Below are 16,488 nucleotides of genomic sequence, written 5' to 3'. Positions count from 1 at the left end.
TGTTTTTGAATAAATTTGTTCCATTTCATTACTCACCGACTTTGTCATCTGGATTAGCCTCATCCTTTTTGGCATCAGCACCCTCGCCATCTGGTTTCGGATCGACATATTCACTAAAATCATCGTCCAACATTGCATCAATGGCATCCCAATCGATGGCATCCACAGCCGCATCAGGATCAACATCGGCGTCCGCCGCACCACCCGTTAGCGTTGGATCGGCAGCAGCATTATCCGCACCGGTTGCCGAAGTTCCCGCCGTTCCGGCATTCGTTGATGATGATGTGGTTGTTGTTGTTGTGGTGGTGGTGGTTGTTGTGAGATTTGTGGTTTGAATGATTGTTGTTGAGGATGAGATCGTTCCGTCAGCGTTAACGTTAGCGTCGTTTGTGGTTGTGGTGGTGGTTGAATGTTTCAATGAGGCACGTTTATTGGGTGATGTTGTGGAATTGGCGACACCATGATGGGAATTTGCAAAAGAGGAAGAAGAAGCAGCATTATTAGCGTTATTACTACCGGCCACAGCAGCGCCGGCCGTGCCAGTCGCAGTGCCACCTCCACTGGCACTGCCACTCCCACTGCCAGCCTTCAATGACTGTTGGTCTAAAACTTCTTTCCCTCTTTGTCTAAGACTACTACCGCTACCACTAACTGGCATAGCACTACCGCTACCACTACTACTATACTGGCGATTCGTGTTCGAATGTTGTGAGGAGGAGGTGGTGTTGTGGTGGTTGGCAACACGATCGCCGTAATCGTCGTACTCAAAGTACTCGGGCTGATCATTAATACTGACGAGATTACTGCGATCGCTGCCTGTTTCGTATTGTTGCTGTTGGTGGCGACTACTCCTCTTTGACGAGGCAGTAGCCATGGCTGATTGACGTGGTCCCCCCGAACGACTGCTATCGTATTGTTCGCCAACAGGTCCTGGCCTCTCGCCACTACCAGTGTGGCCATTGACCATGCCCCCGCCACCAGGTCCACCATGCGGCATTGATGCGGACGATGTGTGTGGGTCAGGACCCATCATGTGGGTGTCGTCATCGTACGGCATGCGCGTACCCCCTTCGACGGGGGAAAAGTTGTGAGCATTTTGTGCGCTGGGAGGGTGCGGCAAGTTACGACGACGTTTCATATACGGTCCCGACGGCCCATACAGTTTGTCATGTGTGGAACGGTCCAGGTCGAGCGACATGTGGTTGCGCCCCCGCATCATGTCATAGCGCCGCCGCGAGTCACGAAACTGCGAGGGGGCAACGCCACGTCTGGTCCAGCCTACGTCCGAGTCGTATGTGATGGTGACAATTTTGTCATCGGTTACCAGGAAATGGGAGTGGCTCAGAGGATTCGAGGCGTTCACATTGGCCCCCATATAAGATTGGCGTATATTGGTCTCGGAGCCATAGCGCCGCGACAGTTCCTCATCGAATTGGGCCGGATAGACTTCGTCTTCGTAGCGTATGCGTCGACGACCCCAACTCTTGGCATGCAAATCATCGTAGTCTAGGGAACGCGATTGACCCTCGTGAAACATTTTTCGTCGGTCCAAGGAGGTTCGACACGTGGGTATGCCAATTTTGGGCTTCTTTAGAATCGACGGTGGCTGCGCCCTACCCTCGGCTATGGGCACAGCTGACACGAGGGCATCCTCGCTTAGCTGACGCGATAAGCGCAACACTGACTGTGTAGGCAATTGGGGAGGAGGAGCCAGGGAGGATTTGGCTTTTTTGTGCGCTGTGGGGGTTGGGGTATGGACATGGTAAGTGGGCACTGCGCCCAGGTCTAGTTGAGGTGCCGTTAGGCCACTAACAAAATGCTGATCCACACATTCGCCGCACATTGCCGGATCGGTGGTGGGCAGTGAGGGCTCCGACGATGATGGTTGGAACATGGAAAGCGATGGTCTCCTCAACAGCTGCTCGGCGGTGTAGGGATAGGTCATGGGATTATGCTGAGGATGGGGGTGGGCGTCTATCAAACAATACGGATCGGGGCAGGCGCCTATAGTGACGCCTGACGAGGCCAGGGCCGCATTGGTTGACAGCACCACCGGTTGGCTGCCATTCTGACAGTGACTACAGGTGTTGTCGTAATGATCGCGTATGTAGCCGACATAGGATGAGGGTGACGAAGACACGGTGTGAGCATGAACATGAGCCGGATCAGCTGTTAGGCCAACGCGAGGTGGGTGTTGGCGAAAAAAGTTCACAACTGGTGATGTCAGACGCTTAAGACCACGCAATGCAGTCGCGCTACTGCCACTGCCGGCGGCCGCCTCCGCTTCCAGAGCTTCTATACAACAATCGGGCGTAAAACCGGGATCGGAAGGGAAATGCGTGAAATTGGCAGCATGCGGTTGATACTCGGGGAATTGTATGGTGGGAATCGTATGTGGTGGTGGTGGTTGTGGAGGTGGGTACTGAGGTGTATTAAATGTACTGAGTTGTTGTGATGTTTGTGTTAGAGGATCTTGGTTGACGACTTGTGTCACACAGCCGCCGCCGCCGCCTGTGTTGTCCATTAGGATGAGATTGGGATTGGCTGGGTCGAGAAAATATTGCTCGACCAAATCGCCGCTATTGTCGGTCACCATGAGTTGTGTTGGCAGTTGTGGTTGTGTTTGTAGTCCAGCTGCTGCCGCTACTGCTGCGGCTGCCGTATTCGGTGGTGATTCACTGGCCGCCAATTCGGCAAGACGTTGTAGGTGCTCGAGCTGCTCCAGCAGCTGCATCTGCTGCGTTGTCGTCTGCACATGGGCCGGTGTATGAAATGTTCCCATGGGCAAATAATCACAGTCATCCACTTCGATTGTATTCGAGCGAAAACGTTCAAAAAAGCCACCTCTGCCGCCGTCGTCGCCGCCGCCACCACCTAGACGCATTGAAGGACCGACAGCTTGCATGCTGTTCGGCCCAAAATAAGAGCGCCAATTTCTTGGTAAGCTACTGTTACTAGCAATCAAAAGTGTGTTAGTGTAGTTGTGTGTGGAGGATGTGTGTTTTTATAAGGGAGTATGTTTTTGGGGAGAATTTTCAGAGAGAGAGAGAGATCCATTGTAGCGGTAAGTGTAAAGTGTTGTGGCATACGCACGGCAGGCACATGCAGGTGAGTGAGTGGCAAGCCATACCGAAGAAATAGAGTTTTTTTGGTTGTGTTATTGTTTTTTTTTTCATCAGTGGTAGGGGAAGTTGTGGTGGAGGTGGGTGGGTGGATATCCACAGAGAATAAGAAGCCAAATAATAAGAAACATAACGGAAACACAAAGTGATGATGGCGTCCGAGTATAACAGTTGAGATGTCGACACATAGAGAGAGAGATAGAGAGAGTGAAAGTGGATGAGTGTATGTGAGAGAAGTTTTGGTTTAGTTTGAATGAGTGAATGATGTGACATGGACATAGGTGAAAGTGATACACATATATTGTTGTTATTGCACATGTAATTGTTGTTGTTGTACATTTTTTTAATAGGCATTTTGAGAAGCATTTGAAACACAAAAGTAAAGCGCAGCCGTCATTGAGTCGTTCGTTGGTGCGTGTTGAGTAAGGAGTTGAAAACGGGTTTTTAAGTCGAGTTGGTTTGTCGTTGTTGGTGGTATTGTTGTTGTTGTTGAAAAGAACACATAAGAAAAAAAAGGGAACAAAAAGAACAAAGACATAGTGAACATAACAAAGAAAAGTTGGCATGTATTGGCTTGTTTTTGTATATAGTTGTTGTTTTTGTTTTATTTGCTGGATATTTTTGAGTCTTGAATTTGGAGAGAGAGAAAGATTTCGAATGATTCATTTGCATTTGCATTTCGCCACGTATGTGAGGAGACTTGATTCTGTTGGACATTTGGTTTTTTTTTTGTTTGCTATAGCCAGATTTTGGTAGGAACCGAAACATTAATGCGAGGGTTAGGAATTGGGAATGTGTTTTGGTAAATTATTTTGTTTTTTTTTTTGTGGTTAAGTAGAAAAGCCAAATAAATCGGTGGTACAATTGAAAATTTTAACTAGTTTTCAAAAAAAAAAAAGAAAAAAACGTTAATCCTAATTTGTACGCAAAGCCGAAAAAAGCTTTATATCGAAGCTGTAGTTTTTGTTTTTTTTTTTATATGTTGAAAAAGAGATATTTTTGATGATTAGCCCGAGATAAAGCTTTTGCCTTTCTCTGAGCTTATCATAGTTAGTGGTGAAAAGCTTTCAATACTTAAGCTTCCAATTCCATTCAAAAAGTGAAAAAAGCTTTATTTATTTTTATTGTGGTTGTTTGTTATTTCTTCCATCTTCATCTCTAATTGCTCTCGAAAGCTTTTCATGGAACTCTGAATACTCACCTAAGTCCTCGAGACCCTCTCAGTCGTTCGGATTGCGTTGAAAACGAACTCGATGTCACACTAACCAACGACTCTATGTCTGAGTCTCCAAATTCGCCCATATAGTCTTTGTCGGGCGACAAAGAATGTCTTGGTCGCATGCGTGTCTCCATCGAATGGAGATCACTGTCGGAAAGCCCCGTATAGTGTCGCTCCCAGCCACCACCACCAGTACTACGATATAGTGGTTGATGATGCGGTTGTCGTGTGCGATGTCGTCCGAAACGACCGTTACCCGACGAGGATAAACGTTCGTCGAACTCTTGACCCAAACGATCACGTATCATGGCGCTGCGTGATGTTTGGGGAACCTGCAAAAAGACAAGAAGAAACAAATTGATGAATTAAGAAATGGAGGAGCTGTGACAAAGAAGATCAACAGAACAGAAACCGCTGAGTATTGAAGATATTCTTAATAACACAATATTGTGCTTAAGCTTATTTTTGCCTCAATGGGAACGTAAATAAACAGAATTGTTGATTCTGCAGTTAAGATCAGCTAGGAGCAGAATGTTATTAAAATTACCCTTTTCCAAGGGGATGGGTAATAAAACTGCCCTTTAACAAAGGAAAGAGTACTAAAACTACTGCAAAGGTAGGGTACTAAAACCACCCATTTCCAAGAAAGGCCTAACAAAACCACCATTTGGAAAGAAAAAGGTACTAAAACTACCCTTTTCCAACGAAAAGGGTACTCAAACTACCCCTTTGCGAAGGCAATGGCACCAAAACTACCCATTTCTAAAGGAATGAGTAATAAAATACCCATTTTCAAAGGAAAGGGTACTAAAACTACCTTTTACCAAACGAAAGGGTACTATTGGGTTGCCCAAAAAGTAATTGCGGATTTTTCATATAGTTGGCGTTGACAAATTTTTTCACAGCTTGTGACTCCGTAATTGCATTCTTTCTTTTGTCAGTTATCAGCGGTTACTTTAAGCTTGCTTTAGAAAAAAAGTGTAAAAAAAGTAAAAAAAGTTTTATTAAAAATGCATTTACTTTCTTTTAAAAAATCCGCAATTACTTTTTGGGCAACCCAATAAAACTACCCTTTCCCATAGGAAAAGTTACTACAACAAAATTTTCCCAGAGGAAAGGGTACTTGAGCTACCCATACCCAAAAGAAGGGTACCAAAACTAAATATTCCCAGAGAAAAGGTTACTAAAACTAGCCTCTCCCAAAGCAAAGGGTACTAAAACTACCCTTTCTTAAAGGAAAAGTTACTAAAACAGCCCTTTCCCAAAGGAAAGCGTCCTAAAAGTACACTTCCCAAATTAAAGGGTACTAAAATTACCCTTTGCCAAGGGATAGGGCACTAAAACTATTCTTTGCCAAAGGAAAGGGTACTAAAACCACCCTTTGTCAAAGGAAAGGCTACTAAAGCTACCCTTTGTCAAAGGAAAGGCTACTAAAGCTACCCTTTCCCAATGGAAATGGTGTTTAAACTACCCTTACCCAAAGGAATGGGGACCAAAACTACACTCTCCCAAAAGGAAAGGGTACTGAGACTACTCTTTTTCAAAGGAAGGAGTACTAAAACTAGCCTTTCCTAAATGAAACTACCCTTTTCCGAAGGAAATGGTACTAAAACCAGCCTATCCAAAAGAAAGGGGTACAAAACTTTCTTTTCCCATAGGAAAGGGTATTAAAAATACCCTTTGCCAAAAGAAAAGGGCACTAAAACTATTCATTGCAAAGGAAAGGGTTCTAAAACTACCCTCTGTCAAAGGAAACGGTTCTAAAGCTACCCTTTCGCAATGGAAGGGTACTAAGACTACCCTTTCCCAATGGAAAGGTACTAAGACTAGATTTTGTCAATGGAAAGGCTACTAAAGCCACTGTTTCCCAATTGAAATGGTACTTAAACTACTCCTTCCCAATGGAAATGGTGCTTAAACTGCCCTTTCCCAAGGAAATTATCCTAAATCTACCTTTGCCAAAAGAAAGCGTTCCAAAACTACCCATTTCCAATGGAAAGTGTAATAAAACTACCCTTTGCCAAAGAAAAGTGTACAAAATCTATTCTTTGCCAAAGTAAAGGGTACTAAAACTACCCTTTCCCAAAGAAATGGGTACTAAAACACCCGTTCCCAAACGAAGTGATACTAACACGACCTTTTTCCAAAGGCAATGGTTCTAAAAACAGACTTTTTCCAAAGGTCAGGGTACTAAGACTACCATTTCTTAATGGAAAGGGTACTAAGACTAACCCTTGTCAAAAAAAAACTAATTAAGCTACCTTTTCCCAATGGAAATAGTGTTTAAACTACCCTATCCCAATGGAAATGGTGCTAAGACTACCCTTACCCAAAGAAAAGGGTACAAAATCTATTCTTTGCCAAAGTAAAGGGTACTAAAACTACCCTTTCCCAAAGAAAAGGTTACTAAAACTCCCGTTCCCAAACGAAGTGATACTAAAACGACCTTTTTCCAAAGGCAATGGATCTAAAAACAGACTTTTTCCAAAGGAAAGGGTACTAAAGCTACAATATTCCAAAGGTCAGGGTACTAAGACTACCATTTCTTAATGGAAAGGGTACTAAGACTACCCCTTGTCAAAAAAAAAAAAAATAATTAAGCTACCTTTTCCCAATGGAAATAGTGTTTAAACTACCCTATCCCAATGGAAATGGTGCTAAGACTACCCTTACCCAAAGAAAAGGGTACAAAATCTATTCTTTGCCAAAGTAAAGGGTACTAAAACTACCCTTTTCCAAAGGAAAGGGTTCTAGGACTTCCCTCTCCCAAAGAAAAGGGTACTAGAACTAACCTTTTCCAAAGGAAAGGGTACTAAAACAACCCTTACCCAAAGGAAGGGGGATCAAAACTACCCTTTCTCAAAGGCGAAGGTACTAAAACTACACTTCCCAAACAACAGTTTACTAAAACTACCTTTTCCCATAAGAAAGGCTACTAAAACTGCCATTTCCCTTAGGAAAGGTCACTAAAACTACCCTTTCCCAAAGGAAAGGTCACTGAAACTACCCTTTCCCAACGGAAAGGATATTAAAACTACCTTTTATCAAAGAAAAGGCTACTAAAGCTTATTTTTTCCAATAGAAGTTGGACTTAAACTTCCCTTTCTCAATGGAAATGTTGCTTAAACCCCTGTCCGAAAGGAAGGGGTACTAAAGCTACCCTCTTCCAAAGGAAATGTTACTAAAACTACCCTTTCCCAAAGAAAAGGCTACTAGGACTACTTTTTCCCAAAGGAAAGGGTAGTTTTAGTACCCTTCCCATTTTTAAAATGGTATTACCCTTTCCTTTAAAATCCGTCCGTCTGTCCCTCTGTCCGTCTGTCGAAAGCACGCTAACTTTCGAAGGAGTAAAGCCGTTTAAAATTTTGCACAAATACTTTTTATTAGTGTAGGTCGGTTGGGATTGTGGGCCATATAAACCGATCTTGGGTTTTGACTTCTTGAGCCTCTAGAGGGCGCAATTCTTATCCGATTGGAATGAAATTTTGCACGACGTGTTTCGCTACGACTTCCAACAACTGTGCCAAGTATGGTTCAAATCGGTTCATAACCTGATATAGCTCCCATATAAACCGATCTACCGATTTGACTTCTTGAGCCCTAACAAGCCCCAATTTTTGTCCAATTTGGCTGAAATTTCGCACGTGGTGTTCCGTTATAACTTCCAACAACTGAGCCGTGTACGGTCCGAATCAGTATATAACCTGATATATTGGGTTGCCCAAAAAGTAATTGCGGATTTTTCATATAGTAGGCGTTGACAAATTTTTTTCACAGCTTGTGACTCTGTAATTGCATTCTTTCTTCTGTCAGTTATCAGCTGTTACTTTTAGCTTGCTTTAGAAAAAAAATGTAAAAAAAGTATATTTGATTAAAGTTGATTCTAAGTTTTATTAAAAATGCATTTACTTTCTTTTAAAAAATCCGCAATTACTTTTTGGGCAACCCAATAGCTTCCCTATAAACCGATCGGCCGATTTACTTATTGAGTCCGTACAAGCCGCAATTTTTTCCGATTTAGCTTAAATTAAGATTTGCGTGTAACGTTCTGTTATGACTTCCATCACCTGTGCCAAATACAGTCCAAATCATTCTGTAATCTGATGAAGCTTACATGTAAACCGGTCTCTCGATCATTCTTGTTCGGTTCCCAGAAGCTTTAATTTATGCTGGTTTGACAGAAGTTTTTTATGTTGCATGAATTTTTAGCAGAAACTATGGTGGTGGATTCCCAAGATTGGGCCCGGCCGAACTTAGCATGCTTTTACTTTTTTTTTTGTATTGAATTTGTTACATGATTTAAATATGTTTTTGTTTTTTTTTTCTAATTTCTTGTTACGATTTAACGATTTCACTTACCTTTGGCAGTTGTCTCTTTTTTGGTGAACCCGTTGGTGTGGCAGTCGCCGAGCGCGATTGGAAGCGTTGCTGTTGCGATGAGGACGTGCCCACACCACTATCATAGGGCGTGACAATTGAAGTCGCACCACTATATGGTGGTATACTACCTATATCGTGACCTCGATATTCTGGTGGTGACAGGGAACCACGCCTTGGACTTGTACTGCGATAATAACCGCTGTGATATGCATCACCGGGGGCTGCCGAATGACTGCGTTGACTAAGACTCATGCCACCGGGACCAGTGGTCGGGGCACCATTACGACGAAAATAACCACCACTTTGAGCACCGGGGGCCTAAGATATCCACATCAAAGACGCGACGAAAAGGATAATACAAAGTAAAAAAAATCTGAGTAAATATAAAATTTCTTAAACATTTAATTTAAAATGCCCACACTTTGTTTCGTTGAATATAAAAAAATGTAAAGGCATTTTAAATTTTCTTTTGTTTACAATTTTTCTTAGATTTTTAAATATGTTTTTTTTTATAAATTTCTTAAATATAAATAATAAATTTAAAAAACAAACTCCCTGACTTACAAAATTGGTTTGTGGAGGTGAGAAAATTTTCATTTGCTAAAATCTACAGAAAAGCTGGTTTTATGAAAAAAAAAACTAAACATTTGAACTCAACAAAAAGCTTTAAGAAATTCACATTGAGAGATTTGGAAGTAAGATTTTAAATTGTCAACATAGCATTTTAGAATTAGAATAAAAACTTAGCCTTTGGTACAGCTTTTTATGAAGAGTATTATGGAAAATTTTTTGTTAGGAAGTCAAGGGAAAAACTAACTAAAGTGTTGGATCTTTATAGGAGAAAGCCAAAAACAAGTGCTCTTCTATTGCTGGAGGGCAACTTCTACAGTGGGGGTGTTAATATAGAGATTTGAATGGGCAAAAATAAATGAAGTATGAAAGCTGTTGTGAATCTTGGATGTTTAAAAAAAAAATATAAAAATAAATGTTGAAATCCCTAAAATTTTAATCTCTGGTTCAGTTTTCACTATCTACTAAAATAAAAACTTTATGAGTTTAAATTTGCTTTTCTTTCCTTGTTTGTCCAGGCCTTTTCTGAAAAGAACTTTTAGAGTTTTAAGCTTCAGAGCAACGTTGTATCTTTAAACTTAACTTTGCTTTAAATGCCATTTTTGAAAATATATTTCCCTGTGTGGGATTTTGGGTAATTTCGTCAACGAATGCCGGGAAAAATTGTACTCTCTTTCTTTATGAGACTTTTATTGACAAATTTCCCGTGTCGGAGATTCAGCTAAGCTAGCCTTCGAATCTCCGGCACTAGTTTCCTCGTCGGAGCTATAACAGCTGGTGAGAAAAGTAAACCGAAGGGGTGTCGTTCTGCGGCACCCCGGTAATGCGACATCCTTTCGAGAGAAGTTTTACATGGCATAGCACCTCACAAATGTTGCCAGCATTAGGAGGGGAAAACCACCGCTGAACATTTTTTTTCTGATGGTCTCGCCAGGATTCGAACCCAGGCATTCAGCCTCATAAGCGGACATGCTAACCTCTGCGCTACGGTGGCCTCCACCTCCTAAATGTACTGGAGTTTATTGGGTTGAGTAACTAACCTAACCATTGGGTTGAGTAGTACACAGGGCTCAAAGGAAACCATTAGCTTAACTGGGCGGCAAAACGGAACGGAACTCCTTTTGGATCCTTACCAAAGAATGATTGAAAACCGCCTACTACTGAGACGATGTCATAGTACCTTTAATGAATATGTATCCAAATTGGCTCTGAAGGGAAATCGAGAGTGCCTTGAAGATGGCATGAACCCGGTGGAGACTTAAGTGTGGGAGCGTTAAGACTAGTTTAGGTTGGCTAGGTTGAGAAGAGGGTGCAGATGTTAATTCGCCCCATGCCACTATGGACATACGCCTAAGCCAGTAATCGGCTAGTTGTGCGCTCTAAAAAGTAATCTCGAAAAAGAAAATTTTAACTTAGGAATTCAGTGCTACTTACAAAATCCCTAATTGTTTTCCAAACCACTCCCCCTAAGTTGATTCATGTCTGGTATTGTGTCCCCACCTAACTACCAGTGTCTGTTAGCCGCGAAAGCCAGGCAATGACTTAGGAAATGCTCCAACGTCTCATCATCTTTCCCACATGCCCTACACATGTTATCACTTGCCTCACCGATTTAACGTAGGTGAGCTCGTAGTCCTTTTTGTCCCGTTATGATACCAAAAGCTATACCGACTTCTTCCTTACTTCCTTTCAGTAATAGCCTCGTCTTCTCAAGATCTGGATCCCCCATAGGATTTTCACCGTCCTAGCGACCGTTTGCCTGCTCCACAATGTTGCATATGCATTCGTCGCCCACGTCCTTAACTCGGACTGCGTCCACCCGAAAGGCTTCGGGTTAACTTAGTTTATTGACGGCAGTTCTCTGGCCTTCCCTGTAAAATCGTCCGCTTTCTCATACCCAGTTATTCCGCTATGGCTCGTCACCCAAACGATGGGGATCGTGTCATCCTAATCTCCTTCTTACACTCCAAGACTGTTCGTGACTTTACCGTCCTGGTAGTTATTGCACTTATGGCAATTTTACTGTCCGCAATGTTCTCGCGTTAGCACCACACCACTTTACCCATTCCGTGACCGCCAGGATCTCCGCCTGCAGGACCGTATTATGGTCAGGGAGTCTAGAACAGATCTTGATCCTTGGGTTCTCAATGTAGACTCCCAGGTCCACTCTGTCTTTTAGCTTTGGGCCATCCGTGTAACATGATTTTCCAGACGGCAATTCTAGGGTCCCGTCAATCCAAAACTGTACCGCCGGCAGCAGTGCCTCGCACTCGAACTCGAGTGTCGTCCCAGGTCTCCGATCGGATACCTCATCCCTTCCTTCCAGGTTTCCTATCATCGTCTCGATTAAACCGCGATGGCATGAGCTGCTCCCACCTTTCATCGCTTTAAGTCTCATAGCCGTAGTGGCTGCCTCACACTTAATCTGTATGTCAATGGGTCGGCAGTGCCTCGCACTCGAACTCAAGTGTCGTCTCAGGTCTCCGATCGGATACCTCTTCCCTTCCTTCCAGGTTTGTTATTGTCGTCTCGATTAAACCGCGATGGCATGAGCTGCTCCCACCCTCCCATCGCTTTAAGTCTCATAGCCGTAGTGGCTGCCTCATACTTAATCTGTATGTCAATGGGTCGGATATGTAGAATAGTCTCCAGTGCCCCAGTGGGCGTGGTTCACATCACTTCACTTATGTTGTACTTTTTTTCCATAGCAGTCCATCAAACTATTGAGGCGTGAGTAAGTATTGGTTTAATCACGCTCCTATAGAGCCAGTAGACTACCTTGGGATTCAGACTCATTTCGAGCCTACGGGCCGTCTGCATAGTGCCCAACATCTGTGAGCCTTCTCGGTACGCTCATGAATGTGATACTTCCAATAAAGTTTCCTATCCAAGATCACTCCTCATTATTTGACCTTGTCAGATATCGAAATCGTTTGGTAGAGGAAACGTGGTGCGTCAAATTGGCTCACCTTCGTCTTCCTCGTGAAGGGGCATATTTCAGCCTTCTCTGGGTTAACATTGAGAACCCTGGGTCTAGCCTAATCATTTGAAGGACCTTTTCGGCTCTTCTGCATAGATGGTTCGTATCCTTACCCCTAAGAAGTATTACAAAATTTGGGTTTCAAATCCCAACCCATAGTAGTGGCGATAAAATGCACCCTTGTGGCGTGCCTTGTTCCACTTTCTCCCTTATACATATATGTCATGGGACATACAATTTATCCACCTGTTCCTTAGCATATGGTTTATCCAGTCTCCAGGCCCATCTGTTACTGGTCTATTGTTAAATGACAATGTGCGTTTAGGCATTCAAGGATTCTTCTATTGTATACACAATCTCCTGCAGAGCAGTCTTCACCGACCTACCCTTGATATAGGCATGCCGTTTGCATTTAAGCCGTTGGCTGGTTTTCCTACTCTTTATCATGGTATCCACAATGCGTTCCTAAGCCCTTTACAGGCTTAGGTGTATGCGTATGGGCGCATGGAGAAGATTTAAGTCCGCATCTTATTCTCAGTTTAACCAATTATTACTATGGAAGCTTTGTATCGGATCTTCTTAAAAACTTTTGTCTCCAACATCAATATTCTTGACTGCTACAACAAAGCTTATCATTAAAGCTCCTAGTGGAATTTGGCAACGATATTTTCACATAGCTTTTGTAACTAGACGATTGTTAACCCAGTATGTCTGTTGTGGGTATTAAGCATGGCTGGTATTATAAATAGATAACAATTTTGTATACACCTTAGATATTTTGTTAGAAAAGTTCTTAGGTCTGTGTTTTACGGAAGAGTTTTTAGTTGCAGTTGTCTTTGATAGTATTTTAGCCAAAAGCTTTTCATAGATGTCGCCTGTGGTATGGTTGTCCAGGCACATAAATAATAGAGCTGGCAAAATAGTCGCAACATTCGATATTTCTTATAATAAATGTCGATAGTATCGATACTATCGAAGAATTCCCATCTTCGTTATTTCAAACGAAAATGAAACGTGAAGTCAGGAGATCGATTTATATAGAAGCCATATCAATGCACAGACCGATAGTCGGTTGGAAGTTATGAGAGAATTCACCGTTCATAATTTTAGTTCAATTGGATGAAAACTTCGTCCTCTATAGGCACAAGGTAACTTATAGGATACATTCAGTATCGAATAGCTTATTTCTGAAATTTTTCCAAAACTTTTAACTTTGCCGATAGTATCGATAGGAAATATAACAATCGATATTCAGACAAACAATAAAATATAGATAGTATCGATAGTGTTATCGATGTTTTGCCAGCCCTCTATAGCCACAATGTAACTTGAAGAATACATTCAGTGTCGGATCGCTTATTATACCCACCACCGTACGATAGGGGGTTGCAACACATCGAAATATCAATTTCCGACCCTGCAAAGTATATATATATTGCGGATCGTCGTAAAATTCTAAGACGATTTAACGATGTCCGTATGTCTGTCCGTCCGTCTGTTGTAATCACTCTAGAGCTTTCAAAAATTGAGATATTGAACTGAAATCTGGCACAGATACGTCTTTTTGATGCACGCTAGTTAAGTTCTTGAATTGGCCAAATCGGACCTTATTTGGATATAGCTGCTATATAGACCGATTTTCCGATAAAGGGTCTAATGCCCATAAAAACGTTATTTTTCATCCGATTTTGCTGAAATTTGAAACAATGAGCAGTTTAAGGCTTACCGACAACAACAACGACTTTAAAATGTTTCAGATCGGACTATATTTAGGTATAGCTACCATATAGACCGATCTTCCGATAAAGGGTCTGAAGACCATAAAAGCTTTAATTTTTATCCGATTTCGCTAAAATTTGAAACAGTCAGCAATTTTTAGTCTCCTGACACTCGACCTTAATATGGTTCAGATCGGACTATATTTACATATAGCTACCATATAGACCGATCTCCCGATTAAGGGTCTGAAGGCCATTAAAGCTTTAATTTTTATCCGATTTCGCTGAAATTTGGAATGATGTGCAGTTTTAAGCCTCCCGACGTCTGATCTAAATATGGATTAGATCGGTCCATATTTAGATATAGCTACCATATAGACCGATCTCCCGAAAAGGGTCTGAAGACCATAGAAGCTTTATTTATTACCTGAAATTTTAAACAAAGAATAGGTTAAGACCGAGGCCGTTAAGATCCGACCTAAATATGGTTCTAATCGGACTTTATTCAGATATAGCTACCATATAAACCGATCTGCCGATAAAGGGACTGAAGCCCATTAAAGTTTTATTTATTACCCGATTTCGCTGAGATTTTAAACAGTAATATGGTTCAGATCGGTTTATAATTGGAAATATCTGCCAAAATTACCTATATTTTGATCTACAAAGTTGAATAGTGACGAATTTGGGTGCATAAGTTATCCAATTTTCACCGGATTGTGACGAAAGGGGATTTAAATATATTCCCGAGGTGGTGGGTATCCAAAGTTCGGGCCGGCCGAACTTAATGCCTTTTTAATTGTTTTTCTTTAATTTTTCAAAAAAATAATAAATAAATTTGTCGATGGTATTGATAGAAAATATAACAATCGATATACAGACAAACAATAAAATATCGATAGTATCGATAGTGTTATCGATATTTTGCCAGCCCACCATAGGCACAATGTAACTTATAGGATACATTCAGTGTCGGATCGCTTATTTTTGTTCAATTTTTTCAAAAAAATTAACTTTGTCGATAGTTGTCGATAGGAAAGATATCAATCGATGAGCAGACAAACAATAAAATATCGATAGTGCTATCGATATTTTGCCAGGTCTAATAAATAACTGAGAATTTGAGTTTTCCCATTTGTTAGAGCTTTTTTGAATACTCTTTGCAAAGTCACCACACTTATTTGCTAATAACTAGATTGTTAAAAGCTTTTTTGATAAAAAGCTTATTTCATATGGTTCAGGAAAGCTTGGGTAACTTTCTGAAGCTTTGAAAACTTTGGTAATAACCTTTTTGTACCTCATTCATTGAGTTAGCTGATAGAAGCTTAAAAGCTTTTCCTAGAACATCATCAGTCTAAAGCTTTTTCTTTAAATATATTTTTTTTCTTTAGTAGTAAGTTTTTTATATAAGCTAAGAACAAAGCTTTTACATGTTTCAAATATTTTTTTTCTGTCATTAAGTTTGTTTCCTATATCACCTGTTAGGTAAGATGGTCACCTTACTGATGACCCTTTTCATATTAAGACATTTATAGAATTTCTTATAAATAAAACAGAAATTTTCAAACCTGATTGTGATAACTTTGTCCAATTCCCGAAACGGTACGATAATCACGAGCTACCATGCCGGCCACTCTTTTGCGACCCTGCGGTGACATATCACGTCTCGAACGACGCTCTTGCAAATCAATCTAGGTAAAGGACATTTTGGATAAGGGATGCAATTAAATACGGATGCAGGTTGTTGTTAACATTTTGAGGGGGGAAATGGCAAAATTATTTACACAATACAAAGATAGTTGGATAGGGGTTTGTTTTTTTTTTTTTTTTTTTTTTTTTCGTTATACAAAATTGGTTAATGATTGTGTATTGGCAATTAGGGAACGGAGTTTGGACAATATTATGTACATGTGGGACCAACATAGGGAAATGGACAAATGTTAGAGAATATTTTTTTTGTTTTTGGTTTCAAAAAGGAAAATATAAAAAAAGACACAGACAATAAAGAATGATATATTATTTGAAGAGTATATAGGGTTGTTATAGAATGTTTAATTTTGTGTGAAACAAATTCGAAAGTTGTGATTTTTCTTTTTTTTTTGCTAATCACATGAGGCCTAGACTTGAGTAAGGTGTGTTTGAAGGCGTGATTACTATAAGCTACATATATATGCATATGTATGTAAATCAACATTTAGACATGGATATAAAACTTTTCAGCAAAGGAAAACCATTGAAATAGAAAGCAAAAATTTGAAGGCTAACTAAAGGAAGTTGTTTTTTTGTGTAGTACAAAGGTATATGGTAGAGTTTTGTAAGCCACACATAGACATGCAGTAGTGCTTTCTTTTGTATAAAAGAAAATTTTAGTGCTTAAATCATTTATAAAGAAAAAAAAATTAAACAAAAATTTTTTACACATTTAGTTATAGTAACAAAAAAGGGAAGTTTTTGTTTTTGTAAATACATTTAAAAGTTTCTTTACAATGTGTTCTCTTT

At 40.9% G+C, this 16,488-nt stretch overlaps 1 protein-coding gene across 1 annotated transcript in view; it reads right to left on the bottom strand.

Moving 5' to 3' along the window:
* The window catches only part of LOC106089009 (regulating synaptic membrane exocytosis protein 2), a 259,660-nt gene that overhangs the window by 54,499 nt on the left and 188,673 nt on the right, over positions 1-16,488 (bottom strand). The window contains 4 exon segments of the mRNA XM_059361981.1: positions 37-2,945; positions 4,324-4,673; positions 8,701-9,039; positions 15,558-15,680. Of these exon segments, the coding sequence (XP_059217964.1) occupies positions 37-2,945; positions 4,324-4,673; positions 8,701-9,039; positions 15,558-15,680 (3,721 nt within the window).

Source organism: Stomoxys calcitrans, chromosome 2, assembly GCF_963082655.1.
Source record: "Stomoxys calcitrans chromosome 2, idStoCalc2.1, whole genome shotgun sequence".
Classification (NCBI taxonomy): Eukaryota; Metazoa; Arthropoda; class Insecta; order Diptera; family Muscidae; genus Stomoxys; species Stomoxys calcitrans.
This window is presented reverse-complemented; position numbering and strand designations above follow the sequence as displayed.